Source organism: Xyrauchen texanus, chromosome 36, assembly GCF_025860055.1.
Source record: "Xyrauchen texanus isolate HMW12.3.18 chromosome 36, RBS_HiC_50CHRs, whole genome shotgun sequence".
Taxonomy (NCBI): domain Eukaryota; kingdom Metazoa; phylum Chordata; class Actinopteri; order Cypriniformes; family Catostomidae; genus Xyrauchen; species Xyrauchen texanus.
This window is the reverse complement of record NC_068311.1, coordinates 4,421,870-4,449,683: the sequence shown is the minus strand read 5'-3', so window position 1 is coordinate 4,449,683 and position 27,814 is coordinate 4,421,870. Positions and strand designations below refer to the sequence as shown.

Genomic DNA, 27,814 nt, shown 5'->3' with positions numbered 1-27,814 from the left:
CAAATGACGTGCTCCTATCATCTGATCGCGGCTGCATTTCTCTTCTAGTGCTTTTAGATCTTTGTGCTGCCTTCGACCCCATTGATCACAACATTCTCTTGAAAAGGCTGGAGAATTATGTTGGCATTTGTGGACTTGCATTAGAATGGTTTAAGTTCTATTAAGCAGACTGCTACCATTTTGTCTATGTAAATGAGTAATTGTCAAATTAAATGAAAGTTAAGTATGGAATGCCACAGGGATCAGTATTAGTTCCTCTGCTTTTCTCCTTATATATGCCTCCTCTTGGAGATTGTGATGAGGAGGAGGGTGGGGCGGGGCCGTGACTACGCAATCACCTGGTGATTTCTGACTCTAAACAACTGTGTCTCATTTCTGTGACAGTGGAGACAGGCTTTAAAAGGCCGGTGGAACGCCAGACCAGGGAGAGAGACCGGATTCCACTGCTACGTGTCTTTGAGTGATGACAACTAAATGCAGCAGGTGCCAGCCAGACATCACTTCAGTCTATTACGATGGACTTCAGAGGATGAACTGATGGCAACTACAAGCACAAGACATGGGATACATCATATGCCACTACCTGAACCTTGGACTTAGAATAGACCTCAACGAAATGACCGGCTGGTTGAACTGCGATGCACCTCACTCATCTCTGCCTGCATCACCTTGGTCTAATGATGGACTACACTCTTGAAATGGATTACATAGACTATCAATAAATTGCCAACAAAAGCCTTCACCAGCCAACTAACAAAGTTAATCCAGGATGAACTTCAAAGACATTAGTCATGAATTGTACTGCACATAAATATTTAATATTGGCATTACATTCCTGCTGGTTAGCCAGAGGGGAACTGGCCCCCACAGTGAGTCTGGTTTCTCCTAAGGTTATTTGTCTCCATTAACCAACATCTTATGTTGGTTATGTATATGTTTTGTGTTCTTTGCAACAGTCGACTTCAGCTTGCTCACTGTGGTTCTTAATAAAATTATGATTTAATTATTTTTTTTGCCAAATGTACAGTTATACTTAATTGAACTACACAATAATGACTCTAAGACTTTATAGATATTACAGTTAAATATTTTGTTAATGCATGATTTTCTGTAAAGTTGCTTTGAAAAGATGTGTGTTGTGAAAAGCGCTATACAAATAAAAATGACTTGACTTCCTTCACTTCTTTTCTTCCTTTCCTTCCATCCTTTGTTCTCCCTTCCCTTCTTTGCCTCCTTTCTTCCATTCTTTTTATTTTCTTTCTTGCTTTTCTTTTTCCTTCCTTCCTTACTTCTTTCACTGCTTTCCTTTCTTCTTTTTTCTTTCTTTCTTTCTTTCTTTCTTTCTTTCTTTCTTTCTTTCTTTTAGTTTCTCTCTCACTATTTTTACATTTCTATTTCTCACTCTGTTGTATCTGGAATAAAATTCTAGCCGCTGAGTTGTTCAGTCATGTGGGTCGTAACCTTGGCCAATAGTGTCATTTTTACATGCAGTCAGACTTGAGGTTCTTACATTAGATTGTTTAATCACAAACATCTAGACGAGAGGTTACGCTCAAAATTGCGCACAGTACAGTTCAGCTGTCTGATATAGAGCTGGCTCACCCCCTTGCAGAACACAGTGCTGAGTTATATCAACCAGCCTGCACCGGTCTCAATCCAGCCCCGGGCGTTTGCACTGCTGTATATGCAAAGCAGCTCGCAGGTCAAATGATCATAGTGACTGAAGAGCTTTCCTGCGCATAGGCACTGCGTCCACTGCATAGCACTTCAGAATACCTACACATATGTGTGTGTGTGTGTGTGTGTGTGTGTGTTGAAAATTCATTCAGGCAGGGTCGTCATCATTGACGTCTGAGTCTCTCTCCTCCTACAGCTCTGGTGCTATGACAACAACACTGCTGCCTTCCCACCAATCGCACGTCTATCTGCAAAAACCACACACTTAGCCTACATGTTTTTCATGTACATGTTCAACATGTTTAGATGACCTGTTCAATGAGGTATTGCATAAAGAGTTTGACAGATGGCTTTAGGCTTTAAGGCTAAGTTAAGATATAACGTAAGGGTGGTATAAGTCTATGGGTGAATCTTACGGTCAGTGACAAATCCAGGTGATATTTCACCGCAAAGTCAAAAGAAAGAAATAAGAAATTATGTTTTGTTGAAGATCATTTTTCTTCAAAATATTATTCTTTCTAGCCTATTTGTATGACCTTTAATATTTTTTTGAATATCTGACGTGATATTTTCAAGACAATTACATCCCATTCTCATTTCTGTAATGGGAAAAATTATGATATATTATTTACACTGTAAAGTATTTATGAATCATGGTAGTATTTGTTGTACTTCATTTAATTTGTTCCAGTTTAGCTAAACAATTACTCTATTACTGTTATAAGAATCTATTGAGTAAAACTTTCTGGACACATTACAGTAATGAGAATTTGGGGGAAATTGTGCCTGAAAATAATGCCACAATGCAAAAAAAAGAAATTTGGTTAAAAAAAAAATATATTTTCTTATTGTTTCTTTTGATTTTGGAGTGAAATGTGCCTGGACATGTTTTCTTGAGGCTCATACATATATTTAACAGATTTTGTCAGTTTATATCAGCAGGAGTTTGTGGGTTGGTTGCGCTAAGGGGGTGGACCTCTTTAGGAAAGGTGTTAAGAGTGGGCGGAGCCAGTGTGTGTGAGAGGAGGGTTTGAATTCTTGTGTAAATTTGATGCTCTCCGCAGGGTCACGCCAGAGCCGTTCAGACAGACCAAGAACCACAAACATTCCCACTGCCATTCTAGAGTGATCCCAAGACAGAAGGAAAGGGGGAAGGGAAGAAGGTAAAAAGAGTGTGAGAGAAAAAGAGGAGGAGGGAAATGTCTGAATGGGCACAACCCCTCATCCCAAGCTGCTTCAGTTCTCATTCACTCATGTGGGAGTCAGTATGTTTTAGGAAGGTAAGACATTTGTTCAGCCACTGTAGTCTTGTTGAATTTGTGCTGCTTTGTGTTGATGCGTTTTGGTATGAGAGGTGCTACAGTCTGACGACTTCAAAAGAGTGAAGTTCTGGAGAGCGCCGGGGAAAACAGATGACAGGGATTTCCCACATCTGAACAGCACTGTCTGTCTGTCTCTCTCTCTCTCTCTCTCTCTATATCTCTCTGAGAGAGTCGTTTTTAGATTCAAAGAAGCATATTGACATGATAAACAAGGGTTTGCATTGGTAAAACATTAATAAACAATGCATGTTAACACGCATAGGTAAGGTATAATCATTCAATTATTCCGAACATTATGTACATTCAAGTTTATAGACTTTTGTGTAAAATGTGCTGGTCACTTTCTGTTTGGCTTGTGTCTCACTCATTTGCAATTCCTAGGGTTTTAGCAGGTGTGCCATGTTAAAAATCCCAAAGGAATGTTTACAGGATTCCTGTTGGAAGCTTAATTTGATCCTAAGTGGAAAGGTCCCTAATGGAATCACATAGATCCTACTGGATAAATTGAAATTCTTACTTGATCCTCAATGATACTTAAAGTCAGTCATGGAAAAAACTGGATATATAAGGAAATTGTACAATTGTCATTACCAGGCCTGGAAAACTCATGGGAATTTTTGTTTAATTGTTGCTAGAAATTGTTCAAGCTCTATAAAATCATTTTTAAAATCCAGTTATCACAAATACTGGTAACACTTTACAATAAGGTTAAATGTATTAACATTAATTAACACGAACTAACAATGAACATGTTAGTTTATAGTGCATTAACTAATGTTAACCAAAACAACTATTTTATTTTTTTAAATATATTAGTATATTAAAAATTAACATGAATCATTTTGAGTTAATGCAGTAAAAATATATTGTTCATTGTTTGTTCATGATACATAATGCATTAACTAATGTCAATGAATGGAGCCTTGTTGGAAAGTGTATTCCGAATACTGGAGAAGTTGTGAAAATTCAAAACGGGAATGCTGTAGAGTGCTATTGGATATTGTAAAGTCTTTATCAGAACACTACTTGTATTATATTGGGTAACACTTTATTTTACAGTGTCCTTGTTACACATATTACATGTATCGACTGTAGTAATAACAGTCAATTATGCATAATAACAAGCAACTAACCCTAAACCAAACCCTTACTCTAACCATTAACTTATAGTAAGTACATGTTGTTAATTAGTAATAATCAGTAATTACGTGTGTAATTACATGGTAACAAGAACATTGAAAAATCAAGTGTAACCTCATACTGGGAAACTGTCTTGCAACTAGACAGTTAATGGAAATCGTAGGAAATCTACAGGTGTTTTAAAATCCCGAAAGATTGTCTGTGAGTTTTTGAGATGTTCTACTGTGACAGTAGATCCTATGGGGGAACTGTATGTTCTGAAATATGTGCTCAAGTACTGCTATTGTGAGGGAGATGATGAATGGCAAATGTGCGAGTCGGTCAGAGTCAAGGAGAGTCCCCCTGTGAGTGTGTCCTGGTGTGAAGGAATTTAGACGATCTGAATGGGTATGGGCTGAGAAAAGGGAGACAGAGAGACACAGGGACTCACTCATCTGTTGATATACAGATGGAAATGAATCTGCCTTCCGAGTCAAGCAGGACAGGAGGTCAGCGCTGCTGGTGGATGCAGCTGTGGAGTCTTGCATAATCCAGAGAGCCAATAGTGAACACATATGAAGAGTTATGGGAAAGTTAGCTCATGTGTTAGCTCAAGTCAGAAATGAAAAGATTATTCCAGGCTCAATACTACTTAAGCTCAATCGACAGCATTTGTGGCATTATGTCGATTACCACAACAGTTCTTTCGTCTTATCCGTCCTTTTCTTTTAAAAAGTGAGGCACTTACAATGGAAGTGAATGGGGCCAATTTTGTTTTAAAGTTTTAAAGGTAGAAATGTGAAGTTTATAATTATATAAAAGCACTTATTTAGAGTGATACTTCATTATGGCAGAGTAACAAAGTAACATAACTTTACATAACCATAACATAAAAGGTCAATAAAATCACGTAAACATGCATATTGTTCACATCTTTTGTCTATACTTTTGATTGGTGTGTATGTTATGGATTGACCCCTTTCACTTCCATTGCAAGTGCCTCACTGTAGCCTCGATTTTTGAGACAAAAGTCATTTTTGTGGTGCTGTCGGTTGAGTTTAGCTTGTATTAAACCCAGAATATGCCTTTAACTAGAGCTCGGGGCAAAAATGCCATCAAAAGTGACAAAAATGCCCTAGATAGCATCAAAACATAGAGCAGAAATGCCCCGGTGGTGAAACCCCTTACAAAATGTTTATACTTCGCTAAGCAAAGTTAAACAAATGTATATGCCATTCAAACCATTTGCATTAAAATTACTTTTTACCAGGATCATTTTCAAAGTCTTTGCTACAAACTAAAAAATAAAAGCTATTGAATATTTCCACCATTATTGCCCAGAAAAAAAGATACAGTTAATTAATCACATTGACCATTTTGTGACAACATGCCCCAAGAACAGGTATACACACAATAAGAAACTGCTATTAAATGGCCTATTATAGGCTTTTCAGCCAAATGTAAATAGTTAAACAATTATAAAACACACAAAAAATGTGAAAGGTAATGTACAAATCTCTAAGACACATATTTGGTTTAAAATGTTGAGTAAAAATAGCAATATTTTTTTTTAGCTAAACTGGTCAAAAGGAGAGTAAAGGAGAACTATTTGAAAGAATGTCCTCTTTGAGAAACTAACATGTTGTTTGATCAGAGTGCAATTCTGCATTCGTAATCTCCATCTAACGGGAACCAACAATCATGTCAACAAAGGCTTAATTGTTATTAGTCGCACACGAGTGGAGAACTGAACACGTTTGAAACCAACCCAAAGTTGTCTCTCTCTTTGTAAGTAGGCCTAATACAGTGGATTGCAATAGTTTCCCTCTTCTCTCAGGTGACACACTGACTTTAATAATTAAAAATGAGGCTAGAATGCACGTTTCATAAATAACGATTACTTTCATTGTGCTTTGATGTGGTCTTTGCATGCTGGGTTACGTTTCCTGTACTTAGCTTTATTAATGAACCGTCCTGGATTTCTTTTTTGTTTTGGGGAGCTGGAAGGGATTCAAAACCGTCGTAACCACCATGAGATTCTATCTCTTCCTGCACTTGCACATTGTTTTCCAAAACAGATCTTTAAGAGGTTTATGATTTGCATGCCATACCAGGAATACTTGCTTGTCAACAGGACTGAGTGATGTGTTTACACTAGAGGTTGTGGTTATGTAGAGAGAGATAGTAGTATTTAAACATGGGGAATCCCTTTTATCTGCTTTATAAGGAACCTTAACCGAAATGGAATCTCAAAAGTGACTGATTAGGAACATTCTACATAGTAGCATCTCCATACGGCAAACAAATAGAGTTTGTCACATGAAGCACACAGGAGACTCAACTCTCAAATGATTTCAATAGAGCTAGCCATTAACATGTTGCTAAGCTTACAACGTATTACTCTAAAGGCTACATTATACTTCATTTTTTTTAAATTACGACTGCTCTGTGATATGCTTAGCACCGTCAATGACAGGCGCATACCCCACCGACAAACTCGGTTGTGTGCGGTCAGTCCGCGTGTATAATGCTGATGTCAAAATTTGCATCATGTGCACTGTGCGCTTTCCTATATTGGAAAACGATGTACACTTTGGTCGTAATGAGCATGGAAATACACAGCGTACAAAAATATTGGGTTAAATGGTTCTTTTTTAATTAGACAAATAAAAAACAATATTGTGGTTGACAGTTGTGGTATTTTAGTTGACGGATACTAATATCTAAACATAAGAATGGCCATACACTGCCAATATATACATAAAACAATTTAATGACACCAAATTAACTTAAAATTCACTGAAAAAATGTAAAGCAGAAATATTAACCATTGACAAGGCTTATCGTGGAACTAACACACGTGAACTTCTGTTGTTGGTCAAGCGGACACAGTTGATGATTAATAATATAATCTCAAAATAGCCATATATCAGCCATTAATAAGTCTGGTCAATATATATAGCTCTACTACAACTTTTCAGTATTTAATGAAATGTTGGTATATTTCTAATCAACATTTCTCTCACTTCCTCTTAATTTATTTTTTACTATTGGACTATTTTTACAAGATTGTCTTCTCTACGAAGGATACGTGCAATGCTCTTTTATGGCACTTTTCCACGGCACATTATGGTTCGACTCGCCTCAACTCTACTCGCTTTACCACTGCAGTTTAGTGCCACCTCAACGTGGGTGGGATTATAGGATGATCGTCATATTTGCGCCGCCTTTACTGCCGTGACATCATCTTAAACACGACACAAACTGACCAAAACAATAACACGACCACTAGCTGTTAGCTACTAGCTCTTTTTCTGCATATAGCAATTGTTGCATTGGTAATTTTACACAAGTGTAACAGTTAAATTGGCCTGGTTGCTTTCCAGTAGCTGGTCAACTAAATAAAGTGAAGCTTTCAGGCAGAGTATAGAGTTAACGTAACAAAACGTACCATCCTCCATCGTGGATCAATGCCAGTACAGGGCACTCTCCCTCCCATTGCTCACTGGTTTAGATAGCATCCATTTGGTCAAACCACTTCCACATTTCCTTGATGGTTCTGTAGTCACTTAAGTTTTTTTTTTTTACTTTTCCCTACACTGTTGGTATGTCCGGTGGTAGCGTGTGCGGCTAACAGCTGAGACTTTTTCATTTCCCTCATCGCTAACGAGTAGACCGTCTGCACCTCGTTTATTGACCACAACGTGGTTTTGCAGCCATTTCTTTTAAAAAAAACATTCGAACAAATGATACTGTTATCGCTGTTGCTAACTTTATAACTAGCGGATTGATGTCGTGCGTCGGAAATCCAGTGATGCTGGTAGTGACGATTCTCCCTGACCAATCAGTGATCTGCGGGATTTTGACGTCACATTTAGTATCGGCTCGGCTCGCTTGGAACCTGGTGGTACTAAAAAAGTATCAGGTACCAGGTAATATCCACAGTGGAAAACCCCAAAAAAGCAAGCTGAGTCGGGTTGAGTTGAGCTGTACCGTGCAGTGGAAAAGCCACATTAGAATCTGCCGAAATTCAATTAGGTATAGCTGCAAGCCAGAGACCTTCAAATTTCTGCAGAATCTCCAAAAGAGGGAATCACTTCCACTCACAGTTAATATTAGGGAAAGGGTTAGGTAAGGGGCTCATTTTTGGAGCTCTGTCTGCAGCTGTATCCACCAAATTGAGTCTACCCTCCCTAGCAACCGGGCCAATTTGGTTGCTTAAGAGACCTGGCTGGAGTAAACCTCATTTTCTACTGCTATGTCTTGCGCACAGTACGCTTGACGCAAATTTATTAGCACAGCACATTAGCATTAGCACAGTTTCTGCAGTCTGTCTGTGTAAATTCATTAGCACAGCACATTAGCATTAGCACAGTTTGTGCGTGCGCCTTGCACGTCATTGCTGCATGTGCCTGGTGTTGATTGTGCTAAAAGAGTATCACAAAGCAGTCATAGGGCTCGTGCTGAGCGCTCGACCGTGCACAAAATATAACAGCAGTAGTGTACATATGATGCCTTAAATGCTGTTTAGGTAGGCAGCTCACTAGATTTTAGATTTCGAGTCACTGTGTTATGCTTGTCTTAATGTAGCCTATAATTCAGCTTACTCAGAATGCATCAAAAGCCCCATTCATATCCTGTTCCCGCCCTCTGTTTTGATGAGTGTTTTTAATGGGAGGGTTATTATCTCTGAGGTGGAACGCAGCAGTTTTGAAGAGGTCAACTGTGATGTTTTACTCAATAACAGGTGGTTAAGGTAGACAGAATTGTCACATGGTTTGTTTGTGATTTCTGTGCTCTATCGTGGATTGGCGAGAGAAACAAGTGACCGTTATTGTATTAGAGTCCTGTGGAAATTAAAGGCCTGTGATCAGAGCTCAGAGCAAGTTAACTTATTTCAATGCAGCTTTGTGTAGTCATGTGTGTTTGAGTCCCGTCTCGTTACACTTGACTGCACAGCACGAGGAAGAGGGGAGGGGAGGCCCTTGGGTTTGGGGAAGGCTTCTACGCAGAGGAAAAGAGAGATCATGTGCAGGAGGTTTTCTGGGAACTGGATTTGGATAATCTGTGTTCGGCGTATCACCCGGTGGCTCAGGTAATCAGAGAAACATGCCGCTGGTTACAAACGCGTGTCCATTGGAAAGTATTTCTCTGAGCTGGAAAAGTTTCTTTGCCTGTCCCCCAAAGAGGTTTTATCTCCTCTTTTCTTGTTGCTTTAAAACAATAGTTATCCCAAAAAGGAACATTCTGGAATTTTTGTTTTTGGTTGAACTATCCCATTAATATTTGTGAAAGTTTGTGGTTTGTTGGTGAGGAATTTTTGTGTTAGGCTTCTCAAGGATGTGTTAATCCCTGTATTGACCTTAGGACATTGCGAAAGAAAGGAAACTTAAACATTCGGGAAAAGGGGTCATTGACTTTGCCTTTAGTGTTTTCGACAGAAGAAACCTCAGCACAATTGGGTAGTTTCCAGAATATAGCAAATCATGTTTTTCTGTAACTTTGTTTATGTTTGACACATTCACTCGATCGCGAGCTACCACAGACGGCGTCTGCACCTCAAGGCCTTTAGATGCATTTACACTTCACACACTCTCCATTGCACTATTTGCGTAAACAACAGGTGGCAGTACAGAGGAATATCAGCTAAACCATCAAGACATTGCAGAGAGAGGTAGTTTGCCAAACGTTATATTTTACCCTAGCAAAGTAAAGGTAAAATAGCAGGAACATCTGTTTCTAAACTGCGGTCGAGCACTTAAGTTTTTACAGCTTACAATTTAGAACCTTAGTTCATCCAAAAATCCTCTCGTGATTTACTTACCTTAAAGCCTTCCCAGATGTGTATGACTTACCTTCTTCAGTAGAACCGAAGTGAAGATTTTTACAAGCACATTTCAGCTCTTTTTGTCTATACAATGCAAGATAATGGGTGCCATTAGACTGCTGGCTACTTGACGGTTCAAAAGTCATATTTTGGCAGCATAAAACGAATCCACACGACTCCAGTCGAACAATGAATGTTTTCTGAAGCAAACCGATAGGTTGGTGTGAGAAACAAATCGATAATTAAAACCTTTAGAAACTTTAAATCATTGCTTCCATCCACCTCTACGCTTGTTGTTTTAAATGACCTAACTCTCATGTGATGTCTGTTCCTCTGTTGTATACAAAGCATGCTCTTCCAACCTCTCGCGTTAACACGCCATTGCGTTTACAGTTTCCAGGCAGTCGGTTAGGAGCCCCTTCTCCCCTCGCGGTCAGCGGCCGCTCCTCTGCTTCCAGGCGGCCGGGCTCCTCCGTCTGCTTCGTTGGGGTGGATGGTAGCGGCGAGAACTCCACTACGCCGTATCCCTCCTCCTTCCTGGGTCTTCGGCACCAGTGTAAAGGAGTTCAATGGAAAGGAGGAAGCGAGAACCGGCTTGACAATATAAATAATATTTTTTAATAAAGAACTAAACAAAAGACACAAACACACACATAGGACGGACAGCTGCCCGTAAACGTTCTCTCTCTGTCGCACCACCATCTGCAGTCGGCCTTTATCCATCTCGGATGCTTGATTAGCCTGATAAGGGACCGGGTGTGTAAAATCACGACCCGGCCCCGTCCTCCGCCCTGTCACAATGGTATATTGATGTATGAGCTAAATCCCACCTCATGTGACTTATATTAACACAGTTCTGATCTGTTTTAAAAAGTTGCTGTGTCAACTGAATCACGAAGAAGATGCAACATCATATCAACTTTAGCCTTTCTGATTTGGCCAGATCTGCCCAAGAAACTTTTGTTAATCAAAATTTGTTACCAAAATGTTATTACCACAAAATATATATATATATATATATATATATATATATATATATATATATATATATATATATATATATATATATATATATATTTTTTATTTTTTTACACATATATTTATTCCATGGTATTTTTTGAAGTACCTTGAAATTATGTAAATATCATGGTATATGAGCATGCTAATCATGCAGTACCATTGTATCTACAGTATATCACTGCACCATATACCGCCACAGTATGTTTTTATAAGGGCTAGCCTCAGCTTCCCTGCCATTTCTTTTGCTTGTTTTGGTCTCTGTTTACACCCATTACATGTGTAAACTTGTAATGTAAAGCCATTTAGGCTTTTACAATTATTAAAGCTAATGCTAACAGACACAACTTGTTGCCATCACATGCAGACTTCCTTAAAGGTCAGTCAAGCGACCTCATCTTTAAATGTGTCTGTGTCTGCTTAGCTTTCAGCTGTACTTTATCATCTTTTGTTTGCGGTTTTCAAGTAAAGACACAAGTAAACACTGTGAACTGGTTAGTTGGGCCTTTATAATGTTGCAACATGGATGCAAATGTTTGTCTTTAAGTGATGTAAAATCTTGTACATTTGACTAAATATAGAGGCAACCTTTTGTGATTATTTGGCTCATTGGTGATGATGGGAACTATAAAATATAATTGTTTATTCAATGTTTGTATAGGTAGCAAACTTTGGTCAAACTTAAGTCACAATAAACAAGATTTGCATTTGCAATTTGCAAAAGTTGCATATTTCATTGTACAGCCTTTAGCTTTGATTTCGGCGTGCATTCCTCGTGGCATTGTTTTGACAACCTTATGTAACTTCACAACATATATTTCCATCCAGAGTTGCAATAGGCTAATTTTTGGCAGAGATCTTTTATTGATGACAGGAGAGCACATCCCAAAGACATTCAATGGTGTTAAGGTCAGGACACTGTAGTGGCCAATTCATGTGTTAAAATTATTCCTCATGCTCACTCTTTCACAATTTGGGCCCGATGAATCATGGCATTGTCATCCTAAAATATGCCCATGCTGTCAGGGGGGAAAAAAACCCATTGATGGGATAACCTGGTCATTCAGAACATTCAGGTACTCAGCTGACTTTGTTTTATTGCCGCATAAAGCTGCTGAGCATCGGACCACATTTCTTCCACGAAGCTGGTGGTTCACCACTATCCTTCCAGATTTGAATAATGCATTGGACAGTTCTTAACCCAATTACAGTGATTTCACCAATCTCAGTTGTTGGCCAGGCAGTGTATATGGTATTATAGACCTGGTATGTATTAACAGCAAACAATTACAAAGTAGAAAAATGTATTATGAATTTTACTGTTTGCTTAGGGGCTATATTCTCAAATGGCTTTTGAACAATGATATAAGAATGATCTGAGGTCTGTATGTGATTTAAGAATGTTTTGAGATAAGGAATAGGCCGTCACCGCATCATGTATTGATTTTCGAACAAAACTATGGCATCATTCTCCACAATTTCAAAGGGAGATTTGTCTCAGCCAGGCAAGAAACATCTCAGGGACATTTTCTTGAAACTTTTATTAACATCTTTTCTTTCATCCTCACTTCTCACGATTTTTTGAAGACAACACACTTAAGTCCTTTAGTCCCTAGTGCGTCTTTCTCATGCAGTTCACAAACATTCTTTCTCTCAGGGTAGGGTGGGTGTCGTCAGGGGTCTCCATTACGACTACCCACCCCACATCCCATCCCCCTTCTGTTTTGTTTCTACCTGTTTAAGGTTGGGGGGCAGGGGATCACGAATGCTTCTCACCACATGTCTCTGGAGGTGCTAGGGCTTGCCCGAGCCTCCCATCAGCATGTCTCTCACAGGCTTCAATGACGCTAGAGAAGGGTAGGATGCAGCATTTTCTCTGACCCTTGTAAGCTCAGGAAATGGACGTGCAATTTTAGGGGCATAAAACGATTCAATAGATACTGATGTAATATGTCAATAAACATTGATATAATGTTTATTATCATTTAGCATTTGGTTTTCTTTGACAGTGTCAGTTATGGCTTATGTTTGATGTAACATTTTGATTTCAGAGTTCTGTACTAAATGTATATATTTAGTAGAGTTTTCAAAATGAACGTTTAAACTCATGTTTAATCTCACGTGTAAAACATTTTTAATGGGTTCATTTTACTTAATCGTGAATAACACATTTATTTTTCAGCCTAAGTAAGGTGAATTTTAATTACTACAGAAGCACGTCAAGTCTTAACTATCACCAAAATGAAGAATTAGATGTTTTTGTCTGCAAAAAGTTCAAATCGGCACTAAATGCCCTAACACGAATCATGACGCAGCTTCACAATTGCTGTAACAGTCTACCAGCAGATTAATATTGTGGAGCATGAGAGTTTAAGAGATGTAATGCCCATTGCAATGAGTGGCTTCCGTCGTGTTTCTCTGAATTTATGACTGGTTTTCTATCCAACAATAATCTAAAGAATCGTACCTATAAATTAACATTTCTGTTTTGGAATTAATTATGAAGAGTTTAACCAACTCTCTACAGAAAAACTGGACATTAATTGTATCCTGTGGAGGTTTTTGCCTCTATTCAGTTGAACTTTGGGCCTAGTAGGCCTTGATGTCCAAACATGCCACCCAAAGCTTCAAACAACACAATTGAGGAATATATCACCATGGCTCAAGTGTGTGAATTGTTGGACCAGCAAAAAGACTTCTTGAGAACTTGAACAACAGGGAAAACGCTTGTGTACAGATCATAGTTGATTCTTCAAACAGGAGCATTGATGATTTGTCAAAGCAAGTCTATGATTTCAAGGTCTAGAAATGACTCAAAAAGAATTTGATGATCTCATGTAAAACTTGTCCAAGAATTATATTGAAACTAGGACAGAATTGGACATGATTTGCAAACACTTGATCTCAATCTCAGACAGAATATCTGGAGGGCCAGTCATGATACCATAATATTGTGTGTAGATGGCATTAAATTGTCTGGGAGAGAAAAATTGCCTGAATCTGGAGAAAAAGTGAGGAAATATTTAGTGAAAAACGGCAACTAGATCATTTGAATATAAAGTTGGATTGGGCTCATAGGACTGGGAAGCCAATGATATCATCAGAAAATCCCAGACCCATTGTGGTCAGATTTCTGCGGCTGAAGGACAAACTTGCTGTTCTGGATAAAGCTAAAAATTCGAAGGGTTCAGGCATCTTTATCCATGAGGACGTCCCTGAAACTGCCCGGCAAAGCAGGAAAGAACTACTCCCAGCAATGAAGGCAGCTCGAGCGAGAGGTGTCATTGCATATTTGAGATATGACAAACTAATTGTCCATTCAATTACCCAAGATATATCACAACAATGGAAGGCCAACGTTCAGAGTTTGGCTCATTAGTTTCCATATTAGGTTTTTACAGTATTTTGATTACCTAATCACACAATTACAGTGCATTATTCTTTACACTATGGACTGCAAAAAAATCTGATTTTGAAGGCCAGATTTTTACAACCATTGATCTCTCTACAATTGACCTAATTTATTTTCATCAATTCTCATCAATGCCTCTAACCTCTTTAATTTGTAGAATACCTAATATAATTCAGTTCACTACGTAAGAGAGTATAGATCTGGAGGTTTAGTATCTCTGTTTATTTATGGTGACTATGAATTTAAAATCAGGGATGATCTCTCTTTGAAGTCAGATTGGGCTGAGGTGTAATCTATTTTTGTAGAGCTCTCTGGTGGAAATAAGTAAGATCTTATTGTTGGTGTTAGTTATCGACCACCTGACTCTAGCATCAAAGATTTTAAAGAAAGTCTGACCAGTTCTCTTGACCTGATACACGATGAGGATAAACTTAGATTTTAGGAGACTTCAAAATAAACCTGGTTAAAAATAAATTAGATACCCTTTCTGCTGGGTTGGACTGGTAATCTGGCATACCGGGCATTTTCCCGGTGGGCCAACGCACTTTGGGGCCGATCAGGTGTGGACTGGCCATTGGGAGAACCGAGCGGGCTGGTGGGTCGGCCGCGAAATCTGCCGAATGGGCCACGATAAGCTAAATTGAGCCGCCGCGTTTTGCAGAACGGACCACAAAACGGCACCGGGATATGCAGAAAAAGACACCGAACAACAACCCCCTCCTAAACGATCGTTAAATCTTTACGAATTAAAGAGAATTCAGTGACTTTTATTGATACTATTTTGTATTATTGATAATATTAACTCTTTAAGTGAAGGAATTAAATCTGGGGTCTTGTATTTAGACTTATCAGATCATTTTCCCATATTCCACAATTTTTTAATTAAGGTTTGTAGAGTCAAACATACCAAAACAAATATGCACAAAAGAATTATGAGCAAGTCTAATATTTCTAAATTTAAAGATATTCTAGCCAGTAATTCATGGGATGATCTATATGAGGAAAATAATGCTGATATTGTATATCAAACTTTTATGAGAGTTATCAGCTCTAGTTTTAATCAATGTTTTCCAATTGGGAGTTCTGTTAAGAAATACAGTCAAGACTTTAATAAGCCTTTAATAAGCGACATGTGGTTCCTCTTATGCAATACATACTGTATATCTAGTTTTTGTATTTCAGACAAAGCTCTGGAATGCATCTTTTATGTAGGTTTTGCTTTGCATTTTGTGCTCTCTGTGTGAAAATATTACAGGCATAGTAGCTTGAACAGAAAGGATTTATTTTATTGTTACATGTTCTCTAACTGACTAGATATTGAGTTGACCTGTCTCCTGAGGGTATCCTATGAAATAAAGCCTGTCAATCATTCATCACATCTATAGAATGAGTTATATTAGGCAAAGGACACCTGTGGTGCCCTCCCTGAACAGTTTCGCAATAGGCACATTATTGAACATCACAACACATTCTTTCATTTCTGTATCTCAGTTACACTGACAGTGTGCTTCATGTTTCATTCAGTGTCTCTTTCAGGCAGATGGTAAATTTATGTTGTTTTCATTATCTCTCAATGCCCTTCACAGAGTTTTCCAATTAAACATTTCTACGAATTAAGCCAGCACATCTATGCAGTGAAACACCAAAGCAGCTTTGTGATGGGACCTTGATGAAGAATTTGATTTTAAAAAAGAATAGAGAAAATTATAGTAATAATTAAAGATGTTCATTCATCCATTTATCAGAACACAGTTTGGTTTATCAAAGATTCTACTCATCTAACTAGACATGCAAAATCATCTTTGAGGATGATTTAATTTCATTTTGTTTTACACTCTTCCCCAGTCTTGTGCAACTATCTGTCCTTGTTATGTTATGTTTTGTCATGTAGTGTCTTTGGGTGGTTGAAGACGCATATTAAACTCTTGCTTTTGGTGTTTTTGTTTGTAAATTGGCTTTTGAAATCAGAAAACTTGATCTTCTTGAAACAACAGTAAGAAAATAATTTTTATTTTCTGATGAAAATTTCAGTTGTGCTTGCATGTGCAAAACTCACTGCCATGATACTAGGGTGATGTGAGTGGTTGCTATGGTGTTTCTATGTCATTTTATTTAAAGGTGTTTTGGGTGGTGCTGGATCGTTGCTTAGGTGTTCTTGGTTGCCAAGGCATTGATAAACTATTTCTAATGCGTTCTAGAGAGTTTCTGGGTAGTTTTTTTTAGGTGTTCTTGGGTGCCAGTGGGTTGCTATGCAATTTCTAAGGAGTTCTGGGAGGTTGGTGGATGGTTGCTAATGTGTTTTTGGTTGCCAGGGTGATGCTATATGTTTTTAGAAACAGTAGAAATGTTTAATTGGAAAACTCTGTGAAGGGCATTGAGAGATAATGAAAACAACACAAATTTACCATCTGCCTGAAAGAGACACTGAATGAAACATGAAGCACACTGTCAGTGTATCTGAGATACAGAACTGAAAGAATGTGTTGTGATATTCAATAATGTGCCTATTGCGAAAACTGTTCAGGGAGGTAACCACAGGTGTCCATTGCCTAATATAACTAATGATCTCAATGATCTGAGTTGTTGCTATGGTGTTCTTGGTTGCCAGAGTGTTGCTATGCAATTTCTGAGGATTTCTAGGTGGTTGCAATGGTGTTTTTGGTTGCCAGGGTGTTTCTATGTGATTTCCAAGGTGTTCTGGGTGGTTGCTATGGTATTCGTGGTTGCCAGGAGGTTGCTATGCAATTTCTAATCATTTCCGGTGGTTGCTGGATGGTTGCTAAGGTGTTCTTGTTTGCCAGAGTGTTGCTAAGCGATTTCTAAGGAGTTCTGGGTGGTTGGTGGATGGTTGCTATGGTGTTTGTGGTTGCCAGGGGGGGTTGCAATGCAATTACTAAGACGTTATGGTGGTTGCTGGAAGGTTGCTAAGGTTTTCTTGTTTGCCAAGGTGTTGCCAAGCAATTTATAAGGTGTTCTAGTTGGTTGCTTGATGGTTGCTAAAGTGGTCTTGGTTGCCAAGGTGATGCTATGTGATTTATGAGGTGTTCTGGGATGTTGCTTGATGGTTGTTAAGGTGATCTTGGTTCCTAGGGTGTTGCCATGTGATTTAATAGATGTTGTGGATGGTTTCTAATGTGTTCCTGATGGTTGCTATGTGGTTTCTTAGTGACCCAAGTCAACCCAAGTCTCTGTGATTTTCTGGTATAGATATTGCTCTGGTCCCTCCTTCAAATTGAGTTTTGGGGATATGTTTGTCCATTTTATAGTCAGCCAGGTGAAAAGTAGTTGATAAAATGAAGTATACATTAGCCTTGGATGAGTTATGCATTGAAATGTAATTCTTTGAGTTAGGGGTTTCAAATCCCTAAACCAAAGTATGAGTAATAGTTATAGTGATAGTGACTGCGCAAAAAATTATATTGTATTTATAATTTAGTTGCTAAGTTCAGCCCTGTCTTACACAATTCAATAAAGCCATCGTAATACTTTGTAAAAATGCTATTAATTAATTACCCAGCATCAACATCAGTAAATTGCCCCTCACTGGTTTGCTTGGCAGGAAAAAATATTCTTTCCCATCCTGCAGCTGCTAATTAATTTTTGGTTTTGTATCCATTTGCCTCTGAGCATTCTCAAGCTCTCTCACTGTGAAGGCATGTCATGTTTCAGCTTTGGGGATAAAGTGGTATTTTCACCAGTTCACATTCTAAAGTTGAGCTCCTTCTTGACTTCTGCTGTCCATGGGCAGCTCTCTCTTGTCCTGTCTCAACAGGTCATGGTATGTGTTTAAAAGAGACAGCGCCTCCAGATGACTCTAATAACAAAGGACTCTAAAATGCACCTGTCACAGAGAGGTGTGAAGTGTTTTTTTAGGATTGCATGATGGATTTCATGGGTGTGTTTGTTTGCACACCACTATGAATGGGATTCAGAATGACAGGCACTCGTTCCAGGATGTTTACAGCTGTCAGTTATTTGCCTGATGTCATTATTGGACTTTATAAACAACTTTGTCTGATGCTGCACTTGTTTTGTCTTCACGAGGGTTTATAATTATGAGGGCTTTTGATTTAATGCATTAATTCTGTGTGAATAATTATATAAAAATAAATAGTTGAAAAAAAATTACAATTAACAATTAATAATGTCCCTGAAACGTAATAAGGAATATTCGTACCATCAGAAAAAATCAATCTTGAAGCAAAACTCCAGCAGTATATACAATGCACAGCTGTACAGAAAACAAAGTTCAAATCACTAGCGAAAGCACAAGAAGAGAACGCATTCTGGCGTTCAAACACAGCTGGTCTAAGTGGAGATCTCAAGATGTGTTTTTTCTAAGTTTGAAACTATCTTTAACCTGAGACAGCGACTTAAAAACGCCTTGTTTATGAAGCGACGCAACCAAAGCTTCCATCTGACGCATATGTACACTGACTTGTCCTTAGAAAATCTCTTATAATAAATCTATCTCAGACAGACTGACAAATTCAATTGCAAAATTTAATAATTGTTATTTGAGGACCTTCTTCTGCAAATATTTTGGTTCATGCCAAGCTGCTCCCCCCTGAGAGCATATGAATGAGACATGTCCTGATGGCCTCGTGATATAGAGCAGTTATTTCCCACGTCAAAGGAGTTAGTGTGTTTTGATTTGTGTTAGTTGAGGTATGACACCGCCATTAGTTACAGCTAAACTGGCTCATGGGATAGTTTATATCTTCACTTAGAGGAGATACTGTGTCAGAGGACAGTAGCCAAGGAATGATGTTGCTCTTATCTATCTATCTATCTATCTATCTGTCTGTCTGTCTGTCTGTCTGTCTGTCTGTCTGTCTGTCTGTCTGTCTGTCTGTCTGTCTATCTATCTATCTATCTATCTATCTATCTATCTATCTATCTATCTATCTATCTATCTATCTGTCTGTCTGTCTGTCTGTCTGTCTGTCTGTCTGTCTGTCTGTCTGTCTGTCTGTCTGTCTGTCTGTCTGTCTGTCTGTCTGTCTATCTATCTATCTATCTATCTATCTATCTATCTATCTATCTATCTATCTATCTATCTATCTATCTATCTATCTATCTGTCTATCTATCTGTCTGTCTGTCTGTCTGTCTGTCTATCTAACTGTCTGTCTGTCTGTCTGTCTGTCTAACTGTCTGTCTGTCTGTCTGTCTATCTAACTGTCTGACTGTCTGTCTGTCTGTCTGTCTGTCTGTCTGTCTGTCACTAACATCAACATGTGTCCATCCATCCATCCATCCATTTCTAACTGTACATCCTTCCATCCATCCATCAATTTCTAACTATCCGTCCATCCGTCCGTCCATCCATCTGTCCTCCATCCAACCATCCATCCAGGGGTGCAACTACACATTTCCGAGCGTGTATAAAACAATGACGAGTGTTATCCATTATAAGCATTGAGCGGGGGGGGGTTGTTTGATGCTGGAGGGGTTGAGTGAGCCACTGGGACCCCACTTTACATGGTACCCCTATACATTGCATACCTTGCATATATGGTTTTTGCACCTCTGCATCCATCCATTTCTAACTGTCCATCCATCTATCCATCTCTCCAACCATACATCCATCCAGTTTGTTGAAGCTGTATTAATACAATATAGCCAAACAATCTCATTACTTTAAGCTGGCTCAGATGCATGTGGAGGAATTTCTCCATGTTAATGTCAAGCCAAGCAGATTTTGGTTGAACATCATTTTTGTACTCCTTTTGGACCTTTTACATTCATTTATGAATATATAGGGCAGAGGATGTAGGCAGCTCTTTAAAACACAGCTTGTTGCCGTTGGGCATGTTGAGCTGATGAACTCTGAAATATATTTTACCCATCAGCAGTAGCTCTTTCCAGAGTTGTTGTGGGAGAACTTTGATCTAGCACTTTGGAATATTGCAGCCCCAATGCTGAAGTGGATTCTATTTTAGTATTTTCCTGATGGTTTACGCTCACATATTTATACCCACCCCACCATCAAAGAACTGGCCTGGTTTCCACAGAGACACACGAGAATTTCACTGTGTTTGCAGTTTCCTGGAGTACTGCGCCATCGTGCAACAGGATGGGATTATTCTTACAGTGCCAATGCACAGAGTCAATACTCTCCAAACAAAAGATCAGTGTAGAAGCAAGACATGGGAACTGTGAGAGTGATACATAGGTGGAAGGAGGTTAGTAAAAGTTATAGTGATGCTTGCCTTAGCAATGCAAAAAAAAATTTTTTATAATAAAAAATAAATGTATAAATAAATACAGAGTTATTGATGCAGGAATAATCAGTTTACGTCACAAATGAGGCTGCACCCTTGGCCTGATTCCTTTAAGATATATGTACAATATCACAGAGACAGCTTTGCTTATCACTTTGCCAGTAATTTTCTTCGTCTGTGTTTACTTGAGTTCATCCTGAACAAGTTGTATACCGCAGCTGACCACAGATCTGAGATCCTGAGAATTTGTACTTTGTCAGATGCTTTCGTCTCCTGTCAGCTCTATCTGTGGAGCCACAGCTCTTTATGTGCCAAACAAGAACTCTGAGTCTCACTCCTGATGCTTCAATACTCTTTGCGCATGAGTTGGCAGCCCTGTCATGAGTTTTTTCTGCCGGTTCTCAGCTCCGCTACACAGACCCTAGATCTGCTCCAGCGCGTTAGCAAGACAAAGATTTCTTGCTTTGACTGGATGAAGGCAGTCGAGGGGAGAATCCTTATCAGTTCTGAGCTGATCGCTTTGGTTCCCGCAGAGCAGGACAGAACTGAATATAAAGTCCTCCATAAACACTATACAACTAATCCGTAATGTGTTGATAGTATTGCAGAGTGATATAAGAAGTTGGAAAGAAGACACGCAATACCAGAATATCCAGTGAAATATCACTTTATCCCCTGATGTGCATATTCAGAAATACCACTAGATTGACTTCATGACATTGTTAAAAATTTTGAAAATATCCTCAGTGGTGTGAGTTCCTTGTGGTTCATGAGAAATGAATGCCTCTGGGTTAGTATGTACCAGGAAGTTTAGAGTGTATAAATCACTCCTCAGCATATTAATGTCTAGGCCTAGGGAGTTTGTCTTTGGTTGAGTAATTTTAGTAGAGAGTATGGTATTCATTAGATTACTCTTCACTTTGTGCTTACTGACCTCCCTCTCATACTGTAAGAAAACAAAAATGGGGCTTTTTTATTTTATTGTGTACCCATTTTCCATTAATGCTGCCATATATTTTAAGCAGCAGTAACCACAGGTTGATAAATCTGCGACCACACACACTCGCACAAACACACTCAGCCTCTTATGTGTCGTTTGGAAGTGAACTCCATCATCATGAGTTTGTTGAAGCTGTCCAGAGTGTTTGAACATGTGTGGTCTCCAACCACAGCAGCAAATCCCTTCAATCGCTCTTTCAGGTCTCATTCTGTCAGAGATTTGTCTGTGGTTACTCTAGTTTGACCTCCAAGCAGCATCACCCCTTTTCTACCTTTGAAACTGCTGTGTTTGTATTCTTTCGACTAGCTTATTTATGACTCTTTCTCTCTGTCTCTCTCTCTCTTTCAGAATTTGGAAGTCATCTGTAACACCACGAATGGCATGGTTGTTGGAGTTGAGCTGTATGCTGAGTGAAATCGATCATGACTGTGATGTCATTGCCAAATTGCAGGTAATATCAAACACATTCATGCTGTAGCTGACAGACTCAGCGGATGGCGTTATGCAAATATACGTTTCAAACAAATCCAGAGTTTTAGCGAATGTGATTTCACTGGGAAGTCAATGAAGTAAGAAATGGGTAACACTTTATAATAAGGTTGTATTCGAAAACATTATTAAACTACGTTAGTTGACATGAACTAACAATGAACTGATACCTTTTAAAATGTAAAGTTGAATATGTTAACATTAGTTAATGCATTATTATATAACACGAGCAAACAATCAACAATTGCATTTTTATTAACAGACATTAACCATGATTAATAAATGCTGTAAATATATATATATATATTGTTCATTGACAGTTCATGATACCTAATGCATTAACTAAAGTAAATAAAATAGAAACTTCTTGTAAAATGTTACCAAAAATGTATCAAAATAATTCTACAATGAATTTAAATAATATATACCTCATTATGCTAAAGCAGTTCTTCAGGATCCAGATATGCTGAATAGGAAAATTAATAACTTTTTAAATGCATAAACAACAGCTGAAGTATGATTTTAAAAGTTTAACAGATTGCAAAAACACTGGGCCAAATATTAAATTAATGTTTGCCATATTATGAAATGATAGGTAATTTTTAATACCAAAACCTAAATACCAAAAAGTTGGTTGGTCGCATGGCCTTTGACGTCATCACCAACAAAATGTGACATAATCTCCCTTTTAGAAGTTGATAAGCCCATTCAAATTTGCTAACCTAAATATACACGATTATATTTTCAGTTGCCTAATTATTTTGCTTTCAGCATTGTTTTTTAACCTGATACCTGCGACCCGAGCAAAACAGAGCTGTGACAAATGTTTGGATCGTGACCCTCAAGCTGAGAACCATTGTACTTTACCCTATCAACAATTGACAGTTGAATTTGCCATAATACCATAGGGTTTGATTAGGAGCACTGATGTCTTTAACCTCAACAACAGCAAAATATGGGAAGCGTTTTCTGTTCCCTTTTAAGAGTTTTTTATTATTATTATTTCTCCCCAATTTTGGAATGTCCAATTCCCACTACTTACTAGGTCCTCGTGGTTGCACTATTAATCACCTCAATCTGGGTGGCGGAGGACAAGTCTCAGTTGCCTCCGCTTCTGAGACCGTCAATCCGTGCATCTTATTACATGGCTTGTTGTGCATGACACTGCAGAGACAGCACGTGGAGGCTCATGCTACTCTCCACAATCCATTCATTGCTTACCACGCGGCCTACTGACAGTGAAAACCACCTAACTGCGACCACGAAGAGGTTACCCCATGTGACTCTACCCTCCCTAGCAACCGGGCCAATTTGGTTGCATAGGAGACCTGGCTGGAGTCACTCAGCAGACCCTGGATTCGAACTCGCGAATTCAGGGGTGGTAGTCAGCGTCAATACTCGCCGAGCTACCCATACCCCTAAAAGTTGTTACCTTTATTTATTTTGCTATTCTAACTATGCATGGTTATGTGTTTAATTAAGTTAAATATGGTTAAGTTTAATTGTATTATTTGCTTTTAGCATAATTATTTCCCTGCATGTCAGAATAGATCTGCAACCCACTTTTGAGTCATGGCAATCATGTCTAGAAGGGAACCTTCTGGCTGTTGATATTCATACACCGTGTTTATTATGTTTAGTTGGAGTCCCACAGAATCCCTAAACCTATCCCCACCCCTAAAGGCCAAAGTGTATTTCGGTTGTCTGTGTTGCTGATCGAACAGTATGCGCGACACAAATTTCATCATCAGCACAGTCTGCGTCGACTGTTTGCACATGACATAGATTTTCTCACCACGTGGATAGTCCTCATCTGTGCACGTCGTTGGCACATGATGTTGACTTTACTAAAAGAGTATCACAAAGCAGTTGTTGTGAGCTTATGGTCAAAATAGTATACTTTAAAAGGCAATGCAGTCAAGCAACAATGATCCGATCCAGAATGCATTAAAAGAAGTATACCTGGCCCTTAAACCTAACCTTAGTGACAGCAAATGTGTGAGACTTTTACAGCCAGGGGTCTCCCTTCTAGACACGATCGGTCACGGCCCACCATTTGAGAACTGTGAAATGTACTACAGAATTTAGATACTATTCCATTTCTTGTATTTCTGCAGGAACCTTGACCTCTGAGCATGTTTTCACGACTGCGACACTGAGCCATGGGTAACTCAGAAAGTCATAGCGGCAGCCATGGTTACTATGGAGATGTTCAGCGCCACCTCTCCCGTAAGCACATGTCCCGCTCACTACGTCTGTCCAGCAAGCAGACATACTCTTCCCGCCGAACTCCATCTGGAAAACCAGAACACCGCAACTCTGAAACGAGCACACGCTCGAGCAGCACTCCCAGTATCCCGCAGTCACTAGCCGACCACGGCCTGGAGCCTTTCAATGAATCCGACATGCTCCCAGACTTCAGCGGTCCCATTTGGGTGGACCGTTTGGCTATGAATCTCAGGCCAATGTCATTGCACAACCATCCGGCACATTCGCCAGCTGCAACTCATACCATCACCACCAAGCAAGTCCCACAAGAAGTTGACAAGCCACCTATTGACACGACCATCCAACGGACGTGGGACGGTGCCCAAGAGGGGGCTAGCTTTAAGAAGAAGCGCTCAAAGTCTGCAGACATGTGGCGAGAAGATTCACTCGAGGTGTCTTTGTCCGACCTCAGCCAGGAGCACATGACCAGCACAGAGGAGATTGGAGACGTGCCCAACGATTACGTACACCATTTACAGTTGTCCACTCACGGACTGGAGTTGCTGGACTCAAACCACGGCAATTCTTTAGATGAACTGTACGGACCAAAGAGCCCCACCTGCAGGCCGCCACATGGACGCTATGCCAAATGGCACAAGGGCGCTGCCACGAATCGAGAAATTGTGGTCGATAAAATTGTGTCACCGTGCGAGGACGATGGCGCTGTTTTCGGAGCATACACTCTGCCATGTCGCCGCTCACACTGTTTGTCAGAGGGACTGACCAATCATCAAGGACTTATGCAAGGGAGGCGGGCACAAACCATACAGGTGAGAACAGAACAGATATAACCTATTTTTTTTAAGTCTAGTCCTTTTTGGGACATTCTTCTCCAAATGACAAAAATGTGAATGGGAAGTGAATGGGGGCTAACTTTTGAGGGTTAATTAGCAGAAATGTGAAGCTTATAATTTTGTAAAAGCACTTACATTAATTCTGTGATATATATAATATCATGCTTTAACAGAAAACGAAACTGTAATATCTATAAAGTCATCATTGTGTAGTTTGATTAAACATAATTGTAAATTGTGTATAAAAATTTAAGATAAATTTAATATAAGTTAAATAATAATTGTATTTAGAACCCCAGTGAGCAAGTGAATGTTGATTAATGGAGAAAAATAACCTTGGGAGAAACCAGACTCACTCTGGGGGCCAGTTCCCCTCTGGCAAACATCATGAATTTAATGCCAATATTAGTTATTTATATGCAGTGCAGGTCATGGTTTAAAATTTGTAAACTAAGTTGGATGAACTGTATGATTAATGACCAAAATCTCTGAAGTTCATCCTGGATTAACTGCAGAAGTTCACATAGATGCATTGTCCTTTGTAGTTGGCTGATAAAGGCTTTTGTTGGCAATTAATTGATAGTCTATGTATTCCATCTTAAAAGTGTAGTCCATCAATAAACCAAGGTGATGCAGGCAGAGATGAGTGAGGTGCATCGCAGTTCAACCTGCAGGTCATTTCGGTGAAGTCTATCCTAAGTCCAAGGTTCAGGTAGTTGCATATGAAGTATCCCATGTCATACAGTTGGAGTTGGCATCAGTCCATCATCTGAAGTCCATCGTAAAAGACTGAAGTGATATCTGGCTAGTACCGGCTATAGTTTGTCATCATCACTCAGAGAAACGTAGCAGTGGAGTCCAACACCAAGCAGAAATGGAGCTGGATCTGGCCGGCTCTGGTAAACTCGGGATATGAATACCGAGGTTGAGACAGGGAAACAAATAGAATAATATTAGAGTAAATGCCATTCAATTTATTGCAGAGTTATAGATTATGAGAAATGTTTCTGGTTCTGGAAGACCCAACTAAAGCAGCCTAATTGTGAGTTGATGGATACATTTGGTGTATGCCTCCCTAAATAGATGAGTCTTTAGTCTAGACTTAAACTGAGGGAGTGTGTCTGCATCCCGAACAGTGTTAGGGAGACTATTCCATAGCTTATGAGCCAAAGATGAAAAGGATCTACCTGCTTTTGTCGATTTTGATATTCTAGAAACTATTAACTGGCCAGAATTTTGCGACCGTAGTGAACATGTTGGAATTTAGTGTGGTAGAAGATCACTTAAGTACTGTGGAGCTAGACCATTCAAAGCTTTTTATGTAGATAACAGAATTTTCAAATCAATACGAAATTTAACAGTTAGCCAATATAACGATGATAAAATGGGGCTAATATGATCATATTTCTTGGTTCTCGTCAGCACTTGTTGGACAACCTCCCATTAATGCATTACAATAATATAGTCTTGAGGTCACGAACTGGCATCATGTATTCATTTTTCGGTGGTAGAAGATGACGTAACAGTACATTAATCGAGAGTCAAATTATATTTAGCGGCTTATTTTTAGAGGTTCTTGGTCCAGTAATTAGTACGTCTGTTTTGTCGGAATTTAGGAGAAGGAAATGTCTTGTGGCTATACTTTGGAAAAGTTAGTATTTTAACATTTACAGATTTACCCCATTCACTTCCATTGTAAGTGCCTCACTGTAACCTCGATTTTGTTTTTGTTTTCTTTTTTTTTAAGACAGAAGGGCCAATTCTAAATACATTTTTGTGGTAATCAACATAATGCCAAAAATGCTGGTGATTGAACTTCATTTGTATTGAACCCGGAATATTCCTTTAAGTGTTTAGTAAGTGTGTGATTGTACTGCAAATATGTGAGTATACTGTAAGATTTGCACATCTTACAGTATACTCACATATTTGCAGTCAGTGTAGGGAAGTTACTAAGTAAAAGCAGCAACACCACTAACTTTAACAGTTTATCTTTGTCTGTAACTAGCTATTCATTTTGATACCACATTGCATTGTTAGGCCTTATAATAGAGCGATTTTCTTCTCTCAGGTAGCTTTACGAAGTCTGAAATGTATTTCAGTTTATCGGTTGACTTGAATGGACATAAATTCATTAGTTACACAAATACGTTTGCCAAGTCATCTCTCAATTATTGTACTTGTGCTACTATTTTTGGAGCTAAATATTGGTTAAATACTGCTGTTTATCATTGATTGATTTGACTGTGTTTTTTAGTTTAATTAGTTGCAGATCATGTAAATGTATGTCGCTGTTTAAGATTAATCACACTGTTATCTTAATTCAGATCGTTATTGTGCTAGTGAAAGACAAATACTCAACTGTTTTTAAAATTAAAAGAAGCTAATTGTCTCCTTAGCTACAGTGTAGCCAGTGTTGTTTAGTAGCTTGTAGTGTAGCTAACTTCTTTTAAAAAAAAGTAACTTGACTTTACTTGAACTGCTTTATAATATGAATATCTTGTAGCTTAGACAGCTATGGTTACAAAGAGCATGCAACACGCACATGCAAATAATTCTGTGTTAGTGTAGGTGTGCAGGGGAGAATGCTAGTTTTGCTACGAATGCTCGCTGTGGTTCATCCCACAGAATCCATAATACTTCTCCGCATGAATAGAGATTGT

The 27,814-nt window shown here is 38.8% G+C and overlaps 1 protein-coding gene across 4 annotated transcripts in view; it reads left to right on the top strand.

Annotated features, from left to right (window-relative positions):
* Positions 1–27,814, top strand: part of LOC127630125 (rho guanine nucleotide exchange factor TIAM1-like) — a 100,048-nt gene that overhangs the window by 21,049 nt on the left and 51,185 nt on the right. For 2 of the 4 annotated variants that reach the window (XM_052107570.1, XM_052107564.1), the window contains exons 2-4: positions 2,742–2,957; positions 21,949–22,051; positions 24,207–25,127. In XM_052107570.1, coding sequence (XP_051963530.1) covers positions 24,252–25,127 — 876 coding nt within the window. In that variant the 5' untranslated portion in view covers positions 2,742–2,957; positions 21,949–22,051; positions 24,207–24,251. Of the gene's footprint in view, positions 1–2,741; positions 2,958–21,948; positions 22,052–24,206; positions 25,128–27,814 lie in introns of those variants that run through there. The other 2 variants (XM_052107566.1, XM_052107565.1) reach the window with 2 other exon arrangements.